The sequence below is a fragment of the Callithrix jacchus genome, chromosome 19 (assembly GCF_049354715.1).
Source record: "Callithrix jacchus isolate 240 chromosome 19, calJac240_pri, whole genome shotgun sequence".
NCBI lineage: Eukaryota > Metazoa > Chordata > Mammalia > Primates > Cebidae > Callithrix > Callithrix jacchus.
The window spans coordinates 39,126,050-39,148,945 of record NC_133520.1 but is presented as its reverse complement, the minus strand read 5'-3'; the positions used below and the strand labels follow the sequence as shown (position 1 = coordinate 39,148,945).

The following is a 22,896-nucleotide window of genomic DNA, read 5'->3' as shown; positions in this document are numbered from 1 at the left end:
CTGGTGGCTCTCTGCCTGTGATGGAGGATGATAGTGGCCTGGTGGCCTCTGGCCAGTGATGTGGAGTGACAGGGGTCTGGTGGTCTCTGGCCTATGACTGGGGGATGACAGTGGCCTGGTGGCCCCCAGCCTGTGATGGCGGTGACAGTGGCCTGGTGGCCTCTGGCCTGCCATCGGGGAAGCATGTAGCAGTGGATATGGTTTTCCCTGGCCTCTGCTGAGAGCACCTTAAGGTCAGTTCCTGGGCTCTTCAGCCCTCCATGATGAGACCCCAGAGGATGGCCGGCAAGGAGAGCCTGGGCCCCAGGGCAGGGCCCGTTACCGCACTGCTCACCTCACACTCATAGAGCCCCAAGTCCTCCTTGCTGGCTGCCCGGATCACCAGCACCAGCAGGCCGCTGCGGGGATCACTCAGTATCTGGATCTTGCTGCCAGGGGTGAGTTGGGCCCCATCCTTGTACCACCTGGAATCCGCCCAGGGGGCATGTGAGGCTCCAGCCACCCTCTGCCCATGTCCTGTCTGAGGGCCGCCCCCAGCTGTGCTCCCTGTGCTCAGGACCACACTGCGCTGCCCCCAGACCCCCAGGGTCCTTAGCCCATCCTTCTAGAAGCCAAGAACCAGCCTGGCGGTGTCCTCCTGGCTGAGGGGCCTACATCCAGAATGATCCACAGTCCCCGAAGCCCATTCTCAGCTGAAGACTGGTGGCCATGTCCAGCCCCCACCGACCTGGGAACATGCTGTCCATGCCCCGTGCCCCAGGTGGGAGCCGGCCCCCAAACCCATCCCCGGGCAGGCCTGGGCCCCACCTGATCTGTGGGTGTGGCCCGCCTTCAATGGTGCAGGTGAACTGGGCATCCTCTCCCTCCACAAAGGGCGAGGCCCGGACCTTGTTCACGAACCGTGGTGGGACTGTGGGGTTGTGGAGGGGAGAGACAGAGATAAAGGCAGAGACAGAGAGACACAGAGACAGAGATGGAGAGACAGAGAGAAATACAGAGATAGAGAGAGGGACAGAGAAATTGAGGGAGATAGAGACAGATGAACAGAGATGGAGAAACAGAAAATGACAGACACAGAGATCAAAGGATGAAGGGAGACGCACGGACAGGGAGAGACATGCACAGAGTCACACACAGAGAGCTGCCCTGATGAAGCTAAGGGTGATGCCAGGGAAGGGCTGCAGGTCCCTGCCTCCCAGGTACCCTCTATGAGCCCCCAGCAATCCCCACCACAGCCGGGCCTGCCATGGTGGGCGGTCAGGGTGACTCCTCCCCCAGGCAGGCCTCCGGGCTCACCCTGCACCAGGATCTTGCCCAGGGTACTGCAGGTGCCAGCGGCACTGGCCGCGAAGCACATGTACTGGCCGGAGTCCACACCGGTCAGTCTGTCCAGGATGAGGGCACACGAGCCGTCGGGGTCCTCGATGAGGATGTGGTGGGGGTCCACCTCCACTGGCTTCCCATCTGGAAAGGATGAGCAGGGGCCATCACCCAGGTGGGGACCCCAAGGGCTCACCCCATCAGGGCCGAGATGCTGGGCCTGGCCTGGCGGCTGCAATCATGGTTGGGGAGGGGATGGTGGGCCCACAGCTGTGGCTCAGGGTCAGGCTCCCACTGGTCCAGCCTCCAGGCTGACCTGCAACCCTGAATGGAGAGGCTGACTCGAGCTCCCCTTAGCGCTACGTTTCTGTCTCAGTTTTTGTGCCTTCGTCTCAGACTCAACCTTTCTTTGCCCCTGTCTCTGTTTCTATTTTCTGTCTCTGTCTCTTCCTGTCTCTCTCTCTGTCCATCTTGGCCACCAGCTTGAGGCAGGGGCCAGGCTGAGGGAACTGAGCCCCACAGAGGCCATCCCCTAGGGCAGCTGAGCCTTTGGTCACCCAGCTCAGGCACTTGACCCCTCTTCACCTCTTCCTGCCCAACCTAGGGGCTCCAGCCCCTTCTCAGAATCACTGCCCACATCCCCTCCACACTTCCTCTCCGTGCACCTGCCCCTGCAGGGAACACAGTAGCCCAAAGTCTTCCCCGGGGCAGCAGGGGCCTAAGCCTCACCCCCACTCCTCTAGCCACATCCTCATGCCTCCAAGTGCATGGCCTTCTAATACAAATATCTGAAGAATGTGAAGTAAATCACCCTGCTGTGAACACACACTGACCACACCTCTCTGGCCAATGCATGCTTCCTTCACGGCGGGGGACGGGAAGGCAAGGCCTCTCAGTGTGGAGGCCTAACCACACACCTGACTCTGCAAGGGCTGGTGACCATTTTGGGGTGGGCCAAGTATATAGTGTTTATGAACATACACGTGTGATGTCTGTTTAGCATGTCCATGTGTTGCATGGATGTGTGCATGTGTGTTATGTGGCTGTGTACATATGTATATGTGCAGTATCCATGTGTGCACATATGTGGTCTCTAATATGTATACTTATACATGTGTAGCTGTGAAGTGTACATACGTAATGTACTTTGCGTCGTGTGCCTGTAGCCATGTGTGTGCAGTGATGTTTGCATGTATCGATGTATATAGCTGTCATTGCGTAGGCACAGGTAGTGTGCACTGTGCATGATGCATGTGTATGTGGTGTATACATGTGTACCTACATATTCATGTGTGTGCTATTTGCATATATCTACTGTATACCTTGCATGTATGTGTAGCATGTATAGTGTTAATATACATGCATGTGTAACGTGTATGTGTGCCATGTATGTATATAAGCATGAGATGTACCATGTGTCTCTGTGTGTCTCTAAGTGCGTGTGTAATGTGTGTGTTAATCCTGACAGGCCAACCTGCACATGCATGAGGGGTAAAATGGGAGATTCCACAGTTCCAGGCACCCCGGCAGCCCTGGGCACCCTGCCCACTCCCTGGCTGGCTTCCTGGGCCCCCACCTCCCTGGCCGCTCCTTCCCCTGGGCTCGCCTCTTCTGTCCTCTGCAGACTCTGGAAGTGGGAGCTCTCAAGCCTGGGTGCTCAGACCTCACCTCTCCACACACACTCTGCGTCAGCTGGCAGGTCAGATGCTCTGTGAGTCTCCAGCCACACCCTCTCCTGAGCCTTACCTGCACTTCTCCAAGCGCCCTTCGGCCCCCCACCTGCATCCCCACAGGCATTGGCTCGGCAGGGTCCTCCCAGGCCTGGTGCTTCCTCCTCCCACCCAGCCCATCTGCATACCACCCTTTGTCAGTGGACCCCCCCCCCACCGGCAGATGTCCAGCTCCAACTGTGTGCACATCTGGATGCCAAGCTGTCTCCACAGGGCCAGCGACCCCCTGGACAAATGGGCCAGCTCGCCTTCAACACGCCCCTGGGGTCCACAGCCACCCCTGAGCCCAGTCCCCCAGCTCCTGGGGCGGCTCCCAGGCTGGCATCCCAGGTCCCCTGTCGGCCCTCCCCAGCAGGTTCCTGGCATTACAGCCAAGGTGACAGATGACAGAGCCAAACTGTACCTCCGCTGCTCAAACCCAACACAGCTCCAGCCCAGGGGAGGACGGATGCTGCCCAGAGAGAGGCCCCCGCTCCTGGGAGGTAACCTCGGGCTCTTGGGATGTCCTGGCTGGTAAGAGTGCCCACACGGGACCATCTATGCTGACTGTGGACTTCTGAGATTCCCGGGTTCCCTGGCCCATGCAGCATCAGCTTGGCCTCCCGAAGGGCTGGAGCCCGAGGCCTGCTACAGAGCAGTGAGCCACGATTCCACGGCTGAGCCTGTAAAACCCTGGACACCAGGGCTGGGGAAATCACTGGTTGGCTCCACCCTGTGCGTGTCATGTGCTGTCGCTGGGAGAGATGACGCCCCTGGGAGGGACACCCGGATCTTTCCCTAGGCGGCTCTCCCAGCCGCTACTTTAACTGGGCCCTCTGGCCGCAGTCAGCCCTGACCGTGCAACTGACAGCTCTGCAGAGCCGTCTTCCTCGAGATCCTGACTCTCTCCTCTCCAAGCCTCTGCATCTCCGTGTCCCTGCCATGCTGGAAAGTGGGTGGCAAGTGGGTGGCAAATGGATGTATGAGGCCTGTCCTTCATGCCCCAGACACCTGGCCAAACCCCACACTGGGCCCCCAGCCCTCACAGCCCATTTCTCTCGGCTGGCAGGGCCAGCATCCGGGACTAGAAGGCTGTGGCCCCCGGCTCTGGGTTTACCTTTGTACCAGCTGACGATGGGCTTAGGTGTTCCTGTGACGCGACAGGCCAGCTTGACCGTCTCGCCCAGCTCGGCCGTGCAGTCAGCCAGCTCCTCTTCAAAGTCCGGGGGCCCTGAGGGCACACGCAGCCCTCAGTGCTCTGTGGGGGCATGTCGGGCTGCGGCACCCCCAGGTTCACCTGGCAGGTCACCTGCCCTGGGCCACAAGCCCCACATCTGACAGTGTGGCCACTGTGGGGACTGTCCCTTGTCATCCCTCATCCAAAGTCCCCATCTGGAGTCAGATGCATGAAGGAGGTGGGTGTTTAACAGAGACCACGGCGGGCTTGGGGGAAGATTCTGTTCACCCCTGGCTGCCAAACCCTTCACAGCCCCTGACACAATCTGGGTGGGTGCCCTGTGCTTGAGGCTCCCACGGTGTCCCCCACCTCAGGTCAGGGCCAACTCTACCCAGCCCCAGGGCTCCCCGTGAGGCTGTAGCCGTCACAGGCCGCAAGCAGGCTGAGCTGTCAGTCCCAGGAACGAGCCCACCCCTCCCACCCACCCACCTGGTCAAGGACCCTGCAGGAACAGGCTCGGGTGCCTCATCCCGGCTAAGCCCCCCAACCCCACGGGGAGGTGGATGCTCACGCCACACAGGCAGGGCCAGACGCTGCTGGATGCCACATATCTCCTTCACCCACGAGTTCTTGATGATGGCCGTCCGTGCCTGCAGCAGGTACTTCCGTACCGAGTCCTCCCGCTCCTGCCACACCTCGAAGGCGCGGTCATCCCCCTCCACCTGATCATTCAGGTCGATGCTGCTCAGCTGTGGGTTGGGGAGGGCGTCAGCATAGAGGGAGGATACGGCTGGACCGTCCCCAACAGATGTGGGCCCCGACCAGGAAACACTCAGGCCACCCCGGACCAGCGGCATCACCGGAGCTGAGGGACGGGGACCCCACCCGGCTCCTGCAGACCTTCATCATGTTGCGGAACACGTAGCTGAAGGTGTCGGTGCGGGAGTCCCGCCTGGGCTTGCAGATCACCAGGTGGTTGCGGAAGAGGAACACGTGGCGGTTGTGGCCCTTCCAGGGCATGCGGGCCCCCGGCGCACCCTCCCACACGATGAAGTGGCCCTGGGGAGGGTGTGGGCTGCGGTCAGCCAGGACGCCCAGCATGCAGACCCCACAGTGCCCTGCCTGACTCATGAACACGCCCCCCCTCCTGGCAGCCCCCCACACCCACCCACATCACCTGTGCCCCGGCCCCTCCCCAACCTGGCGGACGGGCTCGCCCAGGGCCTCTAGGGTGCCAGGGTAGTTCTCCATGAGGGACACGTGCAGCTTGTCCTCAGCGCGCTGAGGCAGGGCAGACACCACAGCGTAGGCCTGCTCCAGCAGCGCACAATTCTGTCTGTTCCGCGCCTTGTTACGGATCAGCTCCTGTGGCCGGGACGGAGATCAGGGCTCAGGCTGCCCCACAGCTGGACCCCAAGAGACCCAGCGTGGGCAGGGGAGGTGGGGCCCACCTTCAGCAAGGCCTGGTAACGCTGCACGCGTTCCACCGGCTGCTCCAGGTAGTGCTGCAGGGGTGGTGGTGGGGGCCGAGAGGGGTCTCCTGCCGACAGGGTCTCCTCTGTGTATTTCTGTGGGAACCAGGAATGGGAGTTTTAGGGCAGGAATGTGAGGCTCCCTGATGGCTGAGTCCCTGAGAGCTGGAGAGTGGGTCATAGCCCTGCACCGAGTGACAGCTGTCACACCTCTTGACAGTCAGTGACAAGCACAGGCTGAAGCAGCCTGCCCAGGAGCACAGGGCTGCAGATGCGGCTCTGCCCCCATTTCAGAACAGAGGCCCAAGGGGGCGCTGGGGAGGCTGTGGGCAGAGGCTCTGATGCAGGTAGGCCAGGATGAGCCTTGGAGGATGTCTGGGCTCACTGAGCCTCCAGAGGGAGCCCATGAGCTCGGGTAGGGCACCTTGTAGAACTCCTGGACAGCTGTGCTGACGACCACCGACTCAGCCTGCACACGCCCCACCAGGAACTCCAGGTACTGCTCAAAGGCCGCCTGGTTCTTAATGAAGCACATGGCCACGTCGTCGTCCGTGTCACACTGCCGCAGCTCCTGCAGGAAGCTGCCGTGGAGGGGGACAGCGTCAGGACTCAGCCCGGGCCCCATGGCTTGGCCCTGAGCCCTCACCTCTGGGAGGAAGCTGGCCCGTGCAGACAGGTGTGGGCATGCAAGGAAGTACTTGTGTGTCGTGTACAAAAGCACGCATTTGTGGAGGCATGCACATGTGTATGAACATGCATGTGGCTGTACACAGGTGGCGGGGGAAGGAGGCACGTGCTCTGCATGTATACACAAGTGTGCAGATGAAAGGGTGTGCATAAAGCATGGAGACATGTACACAGGCATGGCTGTGTGCACATAGGTGATGTGCATGTGTGTGCATTTACAGATGTGCACGTGCCATGCACATTAAAGATGGTACCTAGACACATGTATGTGTTCATGTGTGTACACATGTGAGGGTGTGCCACAGGCCTTCCCATGAGTAAGCCGGGTACACACGTCTGGGTTTCGAGGGAATGTGCGCCAAGGGGTAGATCAAGTCAGCACAGGTTCTCTCCCTCTTTCGCTCCAACCCACCTGCAGGAGGCCTGGCCCTACAGGGCATCTGCGCGTGGACAGGTGTGTGTGTGTCCCCACCCACCTACCCACCCACCTGCTGTGGAAGCGGCTGATGTCCTGTACGTTGCGGAAGATTACTGCTTTCTGGCTGGCCACAGCCATGGGCACGTGGGGGCAGCGCTCCAGGTGCTGCAGGTGGTGACTCTGCAGGAACTGCAGCTCCTCCACGAAGGCCTGCTCGGAGCTCAGCAGCTCCTGGATCACAGAGCTGGGCAGGAAGGGGCTGCTCTGAGGGACCCTGGAGCTCCTGCCTCCCGCACAGGGACTGCAGGCCACGAGGCCACGCTCCCTCAGCTGCTAGACTGGAGCGCCCCCTGCCACCTGCAGTCTCGCCTGCTCATAGGAAGCAGGAGAGCAGGTGCAGAGAGGCTCCCTCTCTAACGAGGTGGGCCCCAACACCAGGAAGCCACCCAGCTGGGTCCCACCAGCGAGAGGCCGGGAGGGCAGCTGTGGGAAGCCAGGCAGCTCTGGGCCTGTTCCGCTGTCCTCGGCCCCTACCCCTCCCCAGCAGGCTCACCCAGGAGCAGTGTTTCAGAGGCCCCTGCAGAGGAATCAGCGTGACCATGACCCCAAGACCTCCAGTGTTGGGGCCTGCACCCAGAGCTGCTTTGGGAGATGGTCCAGCTGGTGGGACCCCAGCGCCGCCGCCTTGGGCCTGGCAGCCACTCACCTCAGCCTCGTCTTGTACTCGCCTTCAGACACTGCCTCCCCGGGGAACTCAGGAGCCTCGGCGGCCCCCCACTCAGGCGACAGCTGGTAAGGGAGAGGACTTTGTGGTTGAGGTAGCGAGCTCTGGCCTTGCCTTGTGGGGACTGGCTCTCACCACTCAAATTAGGATGACCCTCCCAGGGCCTCTGGGACCCCCGAGGACCCTCCTGCCTGGGCATTTGGATGACCCTCCCAGGGTCCCTGGGACCCCCAAGGACCCTCCTGCCTGGGCTTTTGGATGACCCTCCCAGGACCCCCGAGACCCCCGAGGACCCTCCTGCCTGGGCATCCAGTACCTTGAGCCTCTTGTCCAGGTAGGCTGGTGATACCCAGCCCTGCCGTGAGGGGCTGGACTTGGTGGGCTTGGTGCGGACCAGCCAGCGCAGCGGGTGGGCGGCGTCCAGGACCTCCACATACTGGCCTTCCCGCAGCGCAATGGCGTCTTGCTCAGCCCCCAGGGGCAGGTAGTCGGCGGTGACCACGTAGATATCAAAGATCTGAGGGAGTAGGGGTGCTGAAGTGATGGAACCCAGGAAGTGCCAGCCAGGCCTGCCGAGATCCCCAGCCCCAGGGACAGGCTCCCCAGAGTCACCGTGCACATGCAAAACAGCTGGGGTATGGGAGGCCTCCCCCGACCCCACAGGTCACCACAACCCCGGGGCTCCAGGTCTGGGCTGCCTATACTGTTACCTGTTCACTGTCTCCCCACCCCCAGCCCATCCCAAGCCCTAACAGAGTGTCTGGGACACTGGAGGCCTGACACACATTCTCCGCTGAAGGAATGAAGGAGAGAATGAATGAACCAAACGCCCTCCCAGAAGGCAAGTCTCTGCTGGGGCCCGTGTCGAGCAGGCCCCGTTCTCAGCAGTTCCTGCCTCCTGTGTACCCTGTGGGTGCCCCTCCCTGGAGTCTGATGGAGTCCTGCCTCCTGAGCCCCCTCTGCCCTGCACCTCTCTTCTGGACCGTTAGGGCCTCTCCTTGCCCTGCTCCCAGAGGGTTCCAGCCACCTACCTCGCCTCGGGCATCCCCGTCCTCTGACTCCGAGGAAGACTCCTGGACACTGGAGGATGGCCGTGACCGGCCATGCCGGGGGGACGCAGATGGCGTCTTGGACTCCTCATCACTGTCACCTCCGGGCACCTGCAGCTTGGCTGGGGGTGCAAGGATTACGTCACCCTGGCCTGCCTCTGGCTCTCCAGGGCTCAAGGGCAAGCCAAACACCCACCATGGACACACCCCAGAGACCCTGGCACACGGGCTGCTGCCCCTCACCCTGCGTGATCTTGGCCGATACCATCTCGGTGATCTGGGAGGTCAGCTTCTGCAGGAACTCCTCTGTGCCCACCTCGGCAAGGGATAAGTGTCCCAGGCCCTCCTTGGCAGCCAGAGGCTCTCCTAGGCATACAAATGCTCTGCTCAGGCAGCTGCATGGCCCTTGGATATGGAACAAGCACCCCACGCTGCAGGTGCTGGCTGGCAGGGTGGGGGCCAGTGGGAACCCACCAGGATGAGGAGTCGCTCTGGCTCATGAGCATCAAGCCAAGGCGTGACCAAGGGGCTGACAATGTCCAGGGGACAGTGGATGAGGGGTGCTGGGGACAGAGTTGGCAGAGGCTAGACCCGCGCATGAGGCTGCAGGAGGAGCTGCGGGGCCAAAGTGGGGCTGTGCTGCTCTGTCTCAGTGCCTGGTGCCCAGGTGTCTAGACAGCCCTCTGGATGAGAGCTTGTGTCCAGGGCTGGCCCAGGGACCCCACAGGCTCCTGGATCCACAGGGGTCAGACGTGGCTCCAACACTAACCAAGCCCTAAGTCTAGGCCACGAGAACATGGGTCGGTCCTGGCTAAATGAGCAGGTGTCCTGGGGCTATGCTGCCCAGGACGGGCCTCTGAGGCCTGGAGCCACCCCCAGGCAGCCTCCTCCCTGCTCCTCAGCATCAGGGGCTCAGCCTCCCCCAGGCAGCCTCCTCCCCGTCCCTGGCATCAGAGGCTCAGCCACCCTGGCCCCTCGCAGGCATGCACCCACCCTGACAGTACCTTTCCTCTGCCCTGCAAGGTCAGCCAAACCCGCAGGTTCCAACCGCGGTGCTGGGACGGCTTGTGGGGTCCTAAATGGGTGAAGGGAGTGTCCTGAGAGGCCTGGGCTGGACCCTACCACCCTCTGTCCTTTGAGCTCCTGACAAAAAGAGGGTCTGGGGGCTACATGCCAGAGAGGCCCCAGGGAAGCCCTTATTTTGCAAGGGGAAACTGAGGCACAGAGAAGGAAGAGGACTAGCCAAGCCACATGGCCTGCATGGGGCAGAGCCAGGACACACTCGGGGACAGGTGGTCTCCCCAGGGGCAGCGCTGTCCTGTCCCCCACTCCTAGAGCACCCTCCCTGACCCAGACTGGACCAGCCTCCAGGGACAGCCCTTACCCCTGCAGGAAAGTGGAAATCAGTGCTTCCTTCACTTTCTCCTGCTCCTCCACCTTAGGCACTGTAAGGAGGACAGGGTGAGCCATTGGGATGGGGCTTCCGACACCGGCACGTCTGATTCTGGGTTTGGACTGGGTCCCTCCAAAGCCCTGAGCAGGGGCTGTGCCTGAGCCCACCTCCCCAACCCACTCTTGGCCTGTGGTCACCCCGACAGTGATGGGAGGAGAATGGGTTCTCCTGTCCTCCGAGGGGCTGAGCAAGGTCCAGGACACGGGGGCTTCGGGATAGGTCCCTGGACCTGGTGGTGCAGAACCCACAGGGCCCTGGGCCCAGAGAGGACGCAAACCCACCAACACTACCAGGGCTTGACCCATCTTGGGGTCTCTGTGGTGCTGTAGGAGAAGGAGAAGAGGAAAAAGAGGGGTCCCACAGGGTCCTGGCCCAGATGGTGGTGATGGGCCATGTGCCCTGAGGAGACCCCAAAGCCACCCAGGGCCTACCTCCCATGCCTCACCCCTCCACCCCCCACCCCCAACCCCCCACTCACAACCAGAGATGTGCAGGCTGGCGGAGCAGACGGCCTGGCCGGCGGTGTTGCTGGCAATGCATGTGTAGGTGCCCTGGTGCTCCCGGCCCACATCCAACAGGACCAGACTGTGCTGCTGTGCTGAGCTGGCCACGGTGTAGCCCGGTGTGTCGGGACCAATCCACAGCACACCCCTCTCAGCCGCCTCCCTGAGCCAGTGCACGGTGGGTGCCGGGCATCCTGAGGGCGGGCAAAAGGGCGGGAGGTGCACCCCATCAGGAGTGGGGCCTCTGGAGGTGGAACCCTTCCTGTGGCCCCCTGGGGGAGATGTGAGTGGAAGGGGCACCCTGTCCCGTCCCAGGGGTGATCTTTCCACGGCCGAGTTTGGGCAATGCCCCACCTTCCACCTTCACAGAGAAGGTGATGCTGGAGCCTTTCTTCACTTTCTTGGGGGTGAACCTCTCCAGGATTCGGGGTGGCACCAGCTGCTCACGCACATCTAGAGGGCATAGGGCAGCTGCTGGAGACTTGGCACAGCCCCCCACAGTGCCTGCAGGCCCCCAGGTGGCTCTCCACGGCCAGCACCTAGACAGCACCATGCTGCTCCCTCGGCCAGGCTGTCTGTCGGCTGCGCCCTCCCTGAGCCAGCCCGTGGCCACTCACATCTCCATTGCAGCCAGCCCTGGGCTCAGGCCCTCAGCACCCATGGCCACCTGGCCTCTCCCTGCCCGCCTGGGGCTGCCTCACCTGATGCAGGCTTCTCTTCTGGTTCATCAGGGCCTGAAAGAGGCAATGGAGTCAGACACACAGCACTCAGGGGCCCCGCCGTGGCTCCTACCCAGCACTGTGTGGATGCCCGGCAATTCCACCCACTGTGATGAGGGAAGCCGAGGGCAGCGCTGCCCTCAGGCAAACATCCTAACCCCCGCCGGATCCCCAGGCTATGGAGCTCTGGAACCCCACACTCGGGTGACAGGGGCAATAGGCTGTGTGGACCAGACCCAATGCCCCACCACCCACCCTGCCACGGACTCTGGCCCCACGCTGAACCCAGCACACGACAGACTGCCACTGCTCAGAGCAGCAGGATACTCCCACCTGGGGCTGTGGGGGAAAGCTGCAGCAGTGGCGGGACGGGTTTGGGTGAACTTTGGAATGAACTCTCAGTGCTTAGAACTTTTTGAATAATAAGGAAGTAGGGCTCTCTAGTCCCATGCTACCACTGGCTCTGGCTGTGTGTGGGTCCACGTAGAGCCACAGGGCTGACTCACTTTCCTGGGTCAATTTCAACCTCCAGCCTGCCCATCGGTCAGGACAGAGGGCTGCACACCCCCTCCCTGCAGGGCCCACTTCTGGCTGCCTGTGCCACTCTGTGCGAAGGGGTGAGGGCCACTGACACCCACTGAGGGCCTGAGGTGGCAGGGTTGAGGGGTGTCGGCCCACTGAGGGCCTGAGGTGGCAAGGTTGCAAAGTGTCAGCCCTGGCCAGGATGCTGCCCAGCCCAAGGCTCTGCCTGGGCCCCGAGAGCACCCACCTCGAACCATCAGCCGTGCAGACGAGTAGGCGGCGCCCGTGGCATTGCTGATGTAGGCTGCATACTGGCCAGCATCCTCCCGGGTGACCGAGATGACCTCCAGGGTGTGCAGGGTCTTCTTGTCAGTCATTCGGATGTGGGCAGATGCAGTCAGGGGCTGGCCGTCTTTGAACCAGTATAACCTGGGAGCTGGGTAGCCTGGGCCACCGGAGGGGAAGTGGTCAGCCTGGGCTACCACCCATGGGCACTGTGCCCTCCAGATGGGAGACCCCACAACACCAGTGACAGTGTTGGCCTCCCACACCCAGGCAGCATGTTGTGGGGATCCCTGCAAGTACCATCGTAAGGGTCTGAAGCCTCAGCCTGTTCCCATATAAATATTAATTTAGAAATGTAGGCACATAGTTATTCCTTTACAAAGTCATATATAATTTTATGGTTACTTATAAAGATGTATACTCAATATAGCCTTTAATTTTATTAATGACTATCAGGTTATGAAGCATGGAGCTGAGGTGACACTGTGAACAAAGTGACCCTAAGGCAAGGTGCCCTAAGCCCTCTGTGACGCCCGCATGAGGGCTGCTGGAGGGCGCCTCGGCTGTGTGGCAGCGCCAGGGCTGGGAAAGCCCCACTGTTCAGCCAGCTAGGGGAGGAGATGTCCAAATGGCCGAGACGTCTCCTTCCTGGGGGAGTCAGGAGAAAACTCTGCTCCTCCACGCTCCTGTGGCAAGGGCTGGAGGCTGTCAGGAGCCCGCCGACATCCCGGGCTCAACTGTCCCTATGTGAGGCTGTGCCTCAGCGGTCATGTTCCGTGTCCACTCTCACGCTCTGCTTCTGCACCTGGTTTCTCTTTTTCTCAGAAGATAAGAATTGGTGTCCTTGACATTTCTGACAAACGCGAAGAGCGCTGACGCATTAGGTTTTCTCACGTCGGCTACTTGCAAGTCCTGGGCCCCGTCTCCAGGACACGTGACTTACCCGACCCTATCACTGACCACACTGCCTCACACCGCCTACCCACCCCCCACTTTGTACTTAATAAGAGTGTCCCGGCACTCGGGGCCACTGCAGGTCTCCACACTTTGGTTGGCGGCGGACCCCGAGCCCAAACTCCCTTTATCTCTGTGTCTGTGACTTTTATTTCCCTGCACCAACAGGGAGGGGCTCACAGAACCCTCCAGGGCTGAGCCCTGTATAGCAGGGATGAGTGACCGCCTGACCCCACTGCCTGGGTCTCCTTTCACTTGTGGCTGACGGGGACAGCTCCTTGACCTCCCTCCCACCATGGCCATGTCCCCACTCCCTTTCCCTCTCACCTTTCACCTTGAGCTGGAACTTGGCCAGGCGTGTGCCAGGGGCCACCCGAAGGTCTCTCAGCTCCTCTACCACCTGGGGCAGCTGGCCTTCGTCACTAGTGGACTCTGTCCCCTCCTGCTCCCGGCTGGCAGGAGAACAGAAAAGGCGGCAGCCATGAAGCACGGCGTGAGGGGTGCTGAGGGGCTCGGGCATGGACGACATTGGCAGCCCGTTTGCTGACTCAGCGGACAGAGACCACCGGGGCATGCAGGAAGGCTCCCAGAGGGCATGCTGTCAGCCCAAGCCCGGCCCTCACCCAGCACCGTCACTCCCTGAGAGGCCCTGCAAGGTCAGTCTGGGGCACAGCCCACCTCTGCGGCCCCTACCTGGACAGGTAGCCTTGGGCACTGAAGTAGGACGAGGTCTCTGTGGCATCTGCTGCAGTTTCGTAGTCTGTGCTTGTCACTGGGGAAGGAAAAGGAGCTAGAGCAACGCCTGCCACCCCACCTTCTGCAGCACGAGCTCCTGCACCAGGATGGCATCAGCCCTCAGAGGTCCTGACTACACAGCCCTGCCTGGGAGCCACTTAGACTTGGGAGCTAGGAAGTCACAGGGGCGGGGCAGAGGCATTGCTGCCTCTCCACCCTGGGCTGTCACCAGCCCCATTCCTCAAGGCCTCTAACCACTACAAGCCTCTTTGACACTCAAACTCAATACTGGATGATCCAGAGGCCTCAGAACCTTCCAGTTCCATCCTACTAGGGAACAGGGGATGAAGAGATACAGGCCTCAAACCATTCTCAGCAAACTAACACAGGAAGAGAAAACCAAACGCCACATGTCCTCACTCATAAGTGGGAGTTGAACAATGAGAACACATGGACACAGGGAGGGGAATGTCACACACCGGGGCCTGTCGGGGGTGGGGGGCAAGAGGAGGGAGAGCATTAGGAGAAATACCTAATGTAGGTGACGGGTTGATAGGTGCAGCAAACCACCACGGCACGTGCATACCTATGTCACAAACCTGCATGTTCTGCACATGCATCCCAGAACTTATAATAAAAGAGACACAGTGGCTCACGCCTGTAATCCCAGCACTTTGGGAGGCCGAGGCGGGTGGATCATGAGGTCAAGAGATCGAGACCATCCCGGTCAACATGGTGAAACCCCCGTCTCTACTAAAAATACAAAAAATTAGCTGGGCATGGTGGCGTGTGCCTGTAATCCCAGCTACTCAGGAGGCTGAGGCAGGAGAATTGCCTGAACACAGGAGGCGGAGGTTGCGGTGAGCCGAGATCGCGCCATTGCACTCCAGCCTGGGTAACAAAAGCGAAACTCCGTCTCAAAAAAAAAAAAAAAAAGATGCAGTGGACTTTAGAGACTTGCGGGGGAAGAGGGGGAGGGAGGGAGGCAAGAGACAAAGGATGATGAGAACGGTGCAGTGTACACAGGTCGGGTGACGGGGCACCAAACTCTCACAAATCACCACTGAAGAACTTACTCATGTAACCAAATACCACCTGTACCTCAATAACTTATGAAAAAAAACTGAAAAATCTTGAGAGATACAAAAGACTAAAATAAAATATATTCTATGTCTCTTCTCTTCTTTTCTTTTTTTTGAGACAGCGTCTCACTCTGTCACCCAGGCTGAGTGCAGTGGTACAATCAGAGCTCACTGCAACCTGCACCTCCCAGGCTCAAGCGATCCTCTTGACTCAGCTTTCCGAGCAGCCGGGACTACAGATGTACACCACCGTGCCTGGCTAATTTTTTGTAATTTTTTGGTAGACACAAGGTCTCACTGGGTTTCCCAGGCCAGTCTTGAACTCCGAGGCTCAAGTGATCCTCCTGCCTCAACCTCCCAAAATGCTGGGATTACAGTCACCAGCCACTGCGCACCTGGCCAGGGCAGTGATTTCTTAAAGACAGGAAACAAAGGTGAGCCCTATGCTTGCCCCCATTTCCTGGAGGACCAGGGAAGAGAAACTGAGGCAGAAGCAGACTCCTCGAGTTGAGAAGATGGAGCTCGGAGACCTGAAAGACTAAGGCAGCTAGAGTTCACAGACAAAGTACTGGGGCAAAGGAAGTTGTACAGAGAAAGGACCTGCCTCAAGGACTCAGCAGAATACTGATTAGCATTTGCAGGTGAGGAAAGACCCACCTGAAATGATTAGGGGAAACAGTACCAGGAAGAGCTCCTGGTTCCACCAGTCAGACTGGAAAGATTCCTAAGTCAGAGGGCACTGAGTACTTGGGAAAGTTCTTGCCTCGGTACTGTGTGGCAATTAGCCCTAGACTGAGCACTGCTCGGGAGCAACCAGAGAAATCACAAAAGCCAGGCCCCAACAACGAAATCCCATTCAAGTTTCTTCACCATATCCCACAACAAAGGTCAAGAAGATCTGTGGAAACGCAAAATATCCCAACAGAGTAGAGCTTACAACGTCAGACACTCAATTAACAATCAGCAGACATGCCAAGAGACCGGAAAACATTACCATGAGGCAGAAAATAATCCACAGAAACCAACCCAGAACCGATGCAGATGTCGGAACTGGCACAGGAGACATGAAAACAGGTATCAGAAGTGCATTCTCTGCATTCAAAACGTTAGGTAGAGATGTAGAATATATTTTTAAAAGACTCGAGTAGAACTTATAGAGACAAAAAATACAGTGAATGAAATTTACAGGATAGATATTGCAGAAGAAAAGATAGTGGACAAAAAGACATGAATAAAAACCAGGAAAAATGAAAGACACAGTAATTGTTAAAAGTGAAAAGAGTATTAGTATATTGGCAAGCTGTGTACACTCCACGTGACTTAATATACTTGTAATTGAAGAACGTAAGTGAAGAATATATTCAGTTGCAAAGGAATGAATTAATAGCATTTGCTGTTAGAAATGGAAGAAAAGAATATTTGAAGCGATAATAATATGGCTTAATATACATGTAATTTAAGAATATTTGAAGCAGTAATGGCCACAGAAATTCCAAACTTGAAAACTCTAAACCCGCAGTTCTAAGAGGGTCTGCGAAGTCCAGCCTCAACAAACATGAAGAAAAGAAACCAGAGAACAGTCATCAAATCACTCAGAACTAGCTGTTGGTTTTTGTTTTCCATTTTTTTTTTTTTGAGACGGAGTTTCACTCTTGTTACCCAGGCTGGAGTGCAATGACGCGATCTCGGCTCACCACAACCTCCGCCTCCTGTGTTCAGGCAATTCTCCTGCCTCAGCCTCCTGAGTACCTGGGATTACAGGCACACACCACCATGCCCAGCTAATTTTTGTATTTTTAGTAGAGACGGGGTTTCACCATGTTGACCAGGATGGTCTCAATCTCTTGACCTCGTGATCCACCCGCCTCGGCCTCCCAAAGTGCTGGGATTACAGGCGTGAGCCACCGCACCCAGCCAGAACTAGCTGTTTTTAAAAACCTTCAAAAATACCTAGAGAAGTTTTGTGAAGAAAGTGATAAGCTGATCCTAAACTTCATATGAAAATGCAAGGTACCCAGAACAGGCAAATCAATCACAAGAAAGGAGTTTGGAGGACTTACCCTCCCAATTTCAAAAGCCACTGCAGAGCCACTGTCATCAGGACGCTGTGGTGCTGGCCTAGTGACAGACATTTAGTTCAATGAGACAGAACTTAGAGTCCATAAACCCACACATTTATGGAAAATCAAATTTTGACAAGAATTCCAAGACAATTCAATGGGGGAAATCGTCATTTCAACAAATGGTGCCGAGACAACTGGGAATCCACATGAAAAGAACAAACTTAAGTCCTTATCTCATATTGTATATTAAAAAAAACTCAAAATGGTTCAAAGACCTACATATATGAATTACTATAAGCACAGGCACAACTCTTTATAACCTTAGATTAGGCAAGAGAAAAGCACCAGCAACCAAAGAACAAGCAGACAAATTGTACTTCATCAAACTGTAAAGCCTTTCACTGGAGCCCAGGAGTTTGAGGTTACAGTGAGCTGTGATCATGCCACTGCCCTCCAGCCTGGGAAACACAGCGAGGCCCTGCCTCTACCAGAAACATTTAAAAATTAGCTGGGCATAATGGCATACACCTCTGGTCCCAGCTACTCGGGAGGGTGAGGCAGGGGGACCACTCGAGCCCAGGAGTTCAAGCCTGCAGTGAAATAGGATCATGCCATTGCACTTTAGCCTGGGCGACGGGGGAAGATCTTATCTCGAAATATATATCTAATAATAATTAAAACTTTTGTGCCTCAAGGAACACTCTCACGAAAGGAAAAAGACACCCACGGAATGAGAAAATATTTGAAAACCCTTTATCTGGTAAGACTCTAGTATCAAGAATATATGAAGAACTCCTACAGCTCCAAAATAAAAGACAAATTACCCAATCTTACCATGTCCAAAGGATTTGAACAGACATTTCTCCAGAGACATAGAAATGGCCAAAAAGCATATGAAAACTCGTTCGGTACCATCAGTCAGTCATTAGGGAAATGAAGCAAATCTGCAATGAGACAGCACTTCACGTCCGTTAGGACGGCCATAATACAAAAGGTGAACTATAGCAAGTCCCGCCGAGGATGTGGAGAAGCTGAGACGCTTGTACGTTGCTGATGGGACTGTAAAATGACGTGGCTACTGTGGGAAGGCTGGTAGTCCCTCTAGGAGTTCAGCCAAGTTGCCACATGACCAAGCAATCCCACTCCTAGGTGTACACGAGAGAGACGTAAAAACATGCTCACACAAACACTCATACACAAACTACACAAATGTTCACTGCAGCACTGTTCCTAAAGCCAAAACAACCGACAGATAAATGCCACCCAATAAATGCATAAATGCTCCACATGCCATGGAATACTTTTCAGCCATAAAAACGTATACGATAATGGTACCCGCCACTACACGGATGGACCTTGTAAACAGGATGCTCAGGGAAGGAAGGCAGGCACAAATGGCCATGTATTGTAGGCTTCTACTCATAGGAAATGTCCAGAATAGGATGACCCATAGGGACAGAAAGTAGATCAGTTATTTCCAGGGGCTGGGGGAATGGGAGAACTGGGAGTAAGTGCTAATGCTTTCTTTTCAGGCATGATGAAAATGCTCTGGAATCAGATATTCCAGAACATATTAGACAGAAGTGATGGTCGCACAACGTCACTAAAACCCACAGAATTGTACACTGTCAAGTTAGCGATGTTATGGTGTGCAAATACGTAAAAAGTTTTAAGTCCTTATACAAACACAAGTTATGTACAGAGAGAATCAGTGTAAGGATGACATCCTGATTCTCCCTGGAAAGAATGCAAGCTAGAAACAGCAGACCACCATCTTTAAAACATGGAAAGAAAAAAACCGTCCTAGGAAAAACGTCTTTCAGAAACAAAACGGAAGCAAAGACATTTTCTGACACAGCAAATCTGAAGGAATTTCAGCATACCCACAATACAAGAAATGGTAAAGGACGCCCTCAGGGAGAAGGAAAATGGTATCAGAGGGAAATCTAGATCTACGCAGCAGAATGAAGCGCTCCGAGATGGAACTATGGTAAGTCCTTTTCTTATATAAGATCATTGACTTGTCTTTAACAATTTTTTTCTTTTTCTTTTGGAATAGTTGTAAATTCACACACGGTTCTACAAAATGATGCAGAGATCCCTTTTATTCTCCATCCACCTTTCGCAATGTCAGCCTCCCGCCCACCTATACTACAGCATTGCAACCAGGACACGGACACTGATGGAACCCAGTGCTTTTGTCGAGATTTCAAAAGTTTTAAGAGAACATAATTGAGTGTATGTTTATATATCTAATTTCATGTAATAAGATGCAATTTTATTGTAGTTATTATTCATCAATAGTTCCTTTTCATGGCTGATTGGTAGCATTCCGTGGAATAGATGTACGTAAGTGAATGGTTTAACCACTCACCCACTGAAGGACATTTGGGGTGTTACGGCACTTGGCTCTGTTGGGAATGTAAGTCCCATGAACATTTGAGTGCAGGTTTTAGTTTGAATGAAATCTTTTCACTTCTCTGGTATAAACGCCAAAAAAAAAAAAAAAAAAAAGAAATTGCTGGGTTATATGGTGAGCACATGGCTAGTTTTGTAAGAGGCTGCCACACTGTTTTCAGAGTGGCTGGCCCATTTTACTTTCCCACCAGCAATGTATGAGTGACCCAGTTTCTCCGTCTCCTCACTTGCATTTGGTGCTATCCCCATTTTTAATTTTAGCCATTCTGGTAGGTGTGCAGTGAGAGCTCACCAGGGTGTTAACCTGAATACCCCTAAGGGCTGATGACGTTGCTCGTCTTTCATGTGCTTATTTTCTTCTCGCATTTCCTCTCTGTGCCTAAGCTGCCTTTACTCACAACGTGTCTGAGGCAGCTGGACGTACAACACATCCATTCAGTTCTGACACGAACTGCCCAAAGTTAGCACACACCCCAAACATTAACCGGATCGGTCTCACAAGGCTGTCTGTCCCCACCGTCGATGCCAGTTTAAGTCTCACACTGCCACCCACACGTCTGACCGAATGGCTACGGATTGGAGGTTCCCACAAACCTCCTCCTTGTGTTTGATAATCTGCCACAATGGCTTGCAGAACTCAGAAAAGTGCTTTACTATGAAGGATGCAACTCAGGAACAGCCTCAGGGAAAAGACATACAAGGGCAAGGTGTGAGGGAGCAGAGCGGCACTTGGCACCACTGTCCTGGCACCTCCATGTGTTCTCCAACCTGAAAGCTACCCAAACCTCTTAGTTTATGGGTTGGTGTGGAGGCTGCAGCACACAGGCATGATAGATTCCTTAGTCTCCAGCGTCTCCACCCTCCCCAGAGAATGGAGGTAGGGCTGAAAGTTTGGGGCTTCTAATAAAGGCTTAATCTTTCTGGGAAGCAGCCCTCATCCTGAAGCTACCTGGGGGCCACCAAGAGTCACCTTATTAGAACAAAACATGCTCCTATCCCCCAGGAAATCCCAGGGGATTTAGAAGCTATGCATAAGGAACTGAGGACAAAGGTCGGCTAAATGCTTCTCACAACTCCGCAGTGCCAGAACCATCCGCCACGCCCCAAGCTTCTCCTGAGAGGCTTCCTGATCGAGCCATCTCACAGCCTTCAAAAGGGACCCGGGGGTAGGCTGGACTCACCCTTCTTGACCCACTCACTTCCACACCATCCTGGGCCTCTGTCCCAGCCAGGATGCCTCTCACAGAGATGAGATCCCTCAACCCCCTACCCCAAGGGGCTGCAGACGGGGCACTGTCTTGGCCTGAGCTCCCAGAGAGCTTTCCAGCAGCCACAAGACACTGAATCAGCCCCAAATCCTGCCTGGCCTGAGACGAATGCTCTCTCAACCATCCTCAAGCTGAACTCAGGAGCCCCTACGCCAGCAGCCTGGAGGCACCAAATCAGACAGCAGTACTCACAGTCCACACGGAGCTCGGCCTTGGTGGAGGAGACCCCCATGCTGTTCTCAGCTAGGCAGCGGTAGACGCCCATGTCTGCTGGCACCACGGCTGTGATGATGAGCTGATGGCCACCCTGTTGGTCTTCATTAATCATGTAGCGATCATTCTCCTCCAACAACTTCCCATCCTTGAACCAGCGCACACTGGGCATGGGCTGACCTGTCACCACGCAGTCAAAGCTCACAGGATACCCATCCTGCACTTCTTGGTTCTGCAACTCGGTCAGGAACAGCGGGGCTGGGAAAGATGGCTGAGTTAGCCCCGGGAACAACGATCATGTCCAGCAGCCACATACAAGCAAGTCACCACCAGACGAACGGCTTGACACACGCGACATACAGAGCAGTCATTCACAGGGGAGCACTCGAAGACCCTGACAGCTACACAGGATGGTGTCTTTGCCTGCTAAGCCTGTCTCTTCCTTGTTCTCTGAGAATTCTGTTTGCCAGCTTGCTTCCCAAGTTACTTTGAGGCAAAAGGGAGAAGGGGCTGGAAAGAGGGAGGAAGAGGGAGCTAAAGCAAAGGTAAAGACTGTGTGGTCTGTAAGTCCAGCAGGAGCAGGGGAGGGATTCAAAGCCAGGGAAAGGCTCAAACTTGGAGAGAAGTTTCCAGAAATAACACTGCGGGTCATTCATCACACCCTGGAACATTCCTAGAGAGATACGAGTGAACAGGGAGATGGCTTTGCAATGACTCCTAGATGCTTGAATGGGAAACGGCATGCAGACTGGACCAGGAGGAATGCAGCATTTTATACAGGTTACGTTTCAGTCTCATTTAAAAAACAAAATTCTAGAGAGTGAGTACACACGACCTTTGAACGCCAGGCACTTGAACTGCCTGGGTCCACTTACGTATAGATTTCTTTCAACCAAACGTGGATCAAAAAACAGAGCACTTGCGGGATGCAAAAATCTGTATAGGGAGGGCTGACTTTTCAGGTGCACAGGTTCTGCAGGGCTCATTTGGGGACTTGAGTGTGTGTGGATTTGGGTACACAGGAGGGTTCTGAAATCCATCTCTATGTACACCAAGAAACAACTGGATTTCACGTCATTTCACACATGTGAAAGCTGAGATACAGAGACGGTAAGCAGCTTCTCCCGAAGCACACAGCTAGTGAGAGACAGGGCTGGAGTTCAAATACAGCACACAGCTAGTGAGAGACAGGGCTGGGGTTCAAATACAGCACACGGCTAGTGAGAGACAGGGCTGGGGTTCAAATACAGCACACAGCTAGTGAGAGACAGGGCTGGGGTTCAAATACAGCACACAGCTAGTGAGAGACAGGGCTGGGGTTCAAACAGAGCACACGGCCGGTGAGAGACAGGGCTGGGGTTCAAATACAGCACACAGCTAGTGAGAGACAGGGCTGGGGTTCAAATACAGCACACGGCTAGTGAGAGACAGGGCTGGGGTTCAAATACAGCACACAGCTAGTGAGAGACAGTGCTGGGGTTCAAATACAGCACACAGCTAGTGAGAGACAGTGCTAGGGTTCAAATACAGCACATGGCTAGTGAGAGACAGGGCTGGGGTTCAAACAGAGCACACAGCTAGTGAGAGACAGGGCTGGGGTTCAAATACAGCACACAGCTAGTGAGAGACAGGGCTGGGGTTCAAATACAGCACACGGCTAGTGAGAGACAGGGCTGGGGTTCAAACAGAGCACACGGCTAGTGAGAGACAGGGCTGGGGTTCAATCAGAGCACACAGCTAGTGAGAGACAGGGCTGGGGTTCAAATACAGCACACAGCTAGTGAGAGACAGTGCTGGGGTTCAAATACAGCACACGGCTAGTGAGAGACAGGGCTGGAGTTCAAACAGAGCACACGGCTAGTTAGAGACAGGGCTGGGGTTCAAATACAGCACACGGCTAGTGAGAGACAGGGCTGGGGTTCAAATACAGCACACGGCTAGTGAGAGACAGGGCTGGGGTTCAAACAGAGCACATGGCTAGTGAGAGACAGGGCTGGGGTTCAATCAGAGCACACAGCTAGTGAGAGACAGGGCTGGAGTTCAAACAGAGCACACGGCTAGTGAGAGACAGGGCTGGGGTTCAAATACAGCACACGGCTAGTGAGAGACAGGGCTGGGGTTCAAA

General features: G+C 55.8%; 1 protein-coding gene across 50 annotated transcripts in view; it reads right to left on the bottom strand.

Annotated features, from left to right (window-relative positions):
* OBSCN (obscurin, cytoskeletal calmodulin and titin-interacting RhoGEF) overlaps positions 1-22,896 on the bottom strand; it is a 165,411-nt gene that overhangs the window by 27,395 nt on the left and 115,120 nt on the right. For all 50 annotated transcript variants that reach the window (XM_078357091.1, XM_078357093.1, XM_078357100.1 and 47 more), the window contains 23 exons: positions 20,751-21,029; positions 13,686-13,764; positions 13,320-13,444; positions 12,001-12,198; positions 11,214-11,246; positions 10,867-10,965; positions 10,488-10,706; positions 9,941-10,001; positions 9,561-9,631; positions 8,800-8,922; positions 8,539-8,678; positions 7,824-8,024; positions 7,490-7,572; positions 6,854-7,027; positions 6,103-6,259; positions 5,658-5,774; positions 5,407-5,571; positions 5,107-5,265; positions 4,778-4,955; positions 4,147-4,260; positions 1,297-1,464; positions 808-910; positions 335-464 (listed from right to left, as the gene is read on the bottom strand). In XM_078357091.1, coding sequence (XP_078213217.1) covers positions 335-464; positions 808-910; positions 1,297-1,464; positions 4,147-4,260; positions 4,778-4,955; positions 5,107-5,265; positions 5,407-5,571; positions 5,658-5,774; positions 6,103-6,259; positions 6,854-7,027; positions 7,490-7,572; positions 7,824-8,024; positions 8,539-8,678; positions 8,800-8,922; positions 9,561-9,631; positions 9,941-10,001; positions 10,488-10,706; positions 10,867-10,965; positions 11,214-11,246; positions 12,001-12,198; positions 13,320-13,444; positions 13,686-13,764; positions 20,751-21,029 — 3,176 coding nt within the window. The remainder of the gene's footprint in view (positions 1-334; positions 465-807; positions 911-1,296; positions 1,465-4,146; positions 4,261-4,777; positions 4,956-5,106; positions 5,266-5,406; positions 5,572-5,657; positions 5,775-6,102; positions 6,260-6,853; positions 7,028-7,489; positions 7,573-7,823; positions 8,025-8,538; positions 8,679-8,799; positions 8,923-9,560; positions 9,632-9,940; positions 10,002-10,487; positions 10,707-10,866; positions 10,966-11,213; positions 11,247-12,000; positions 12,199-13,319; positions 13,445-13,685; positions 13,765-20,750; positions 21,030-22,896) is intronic.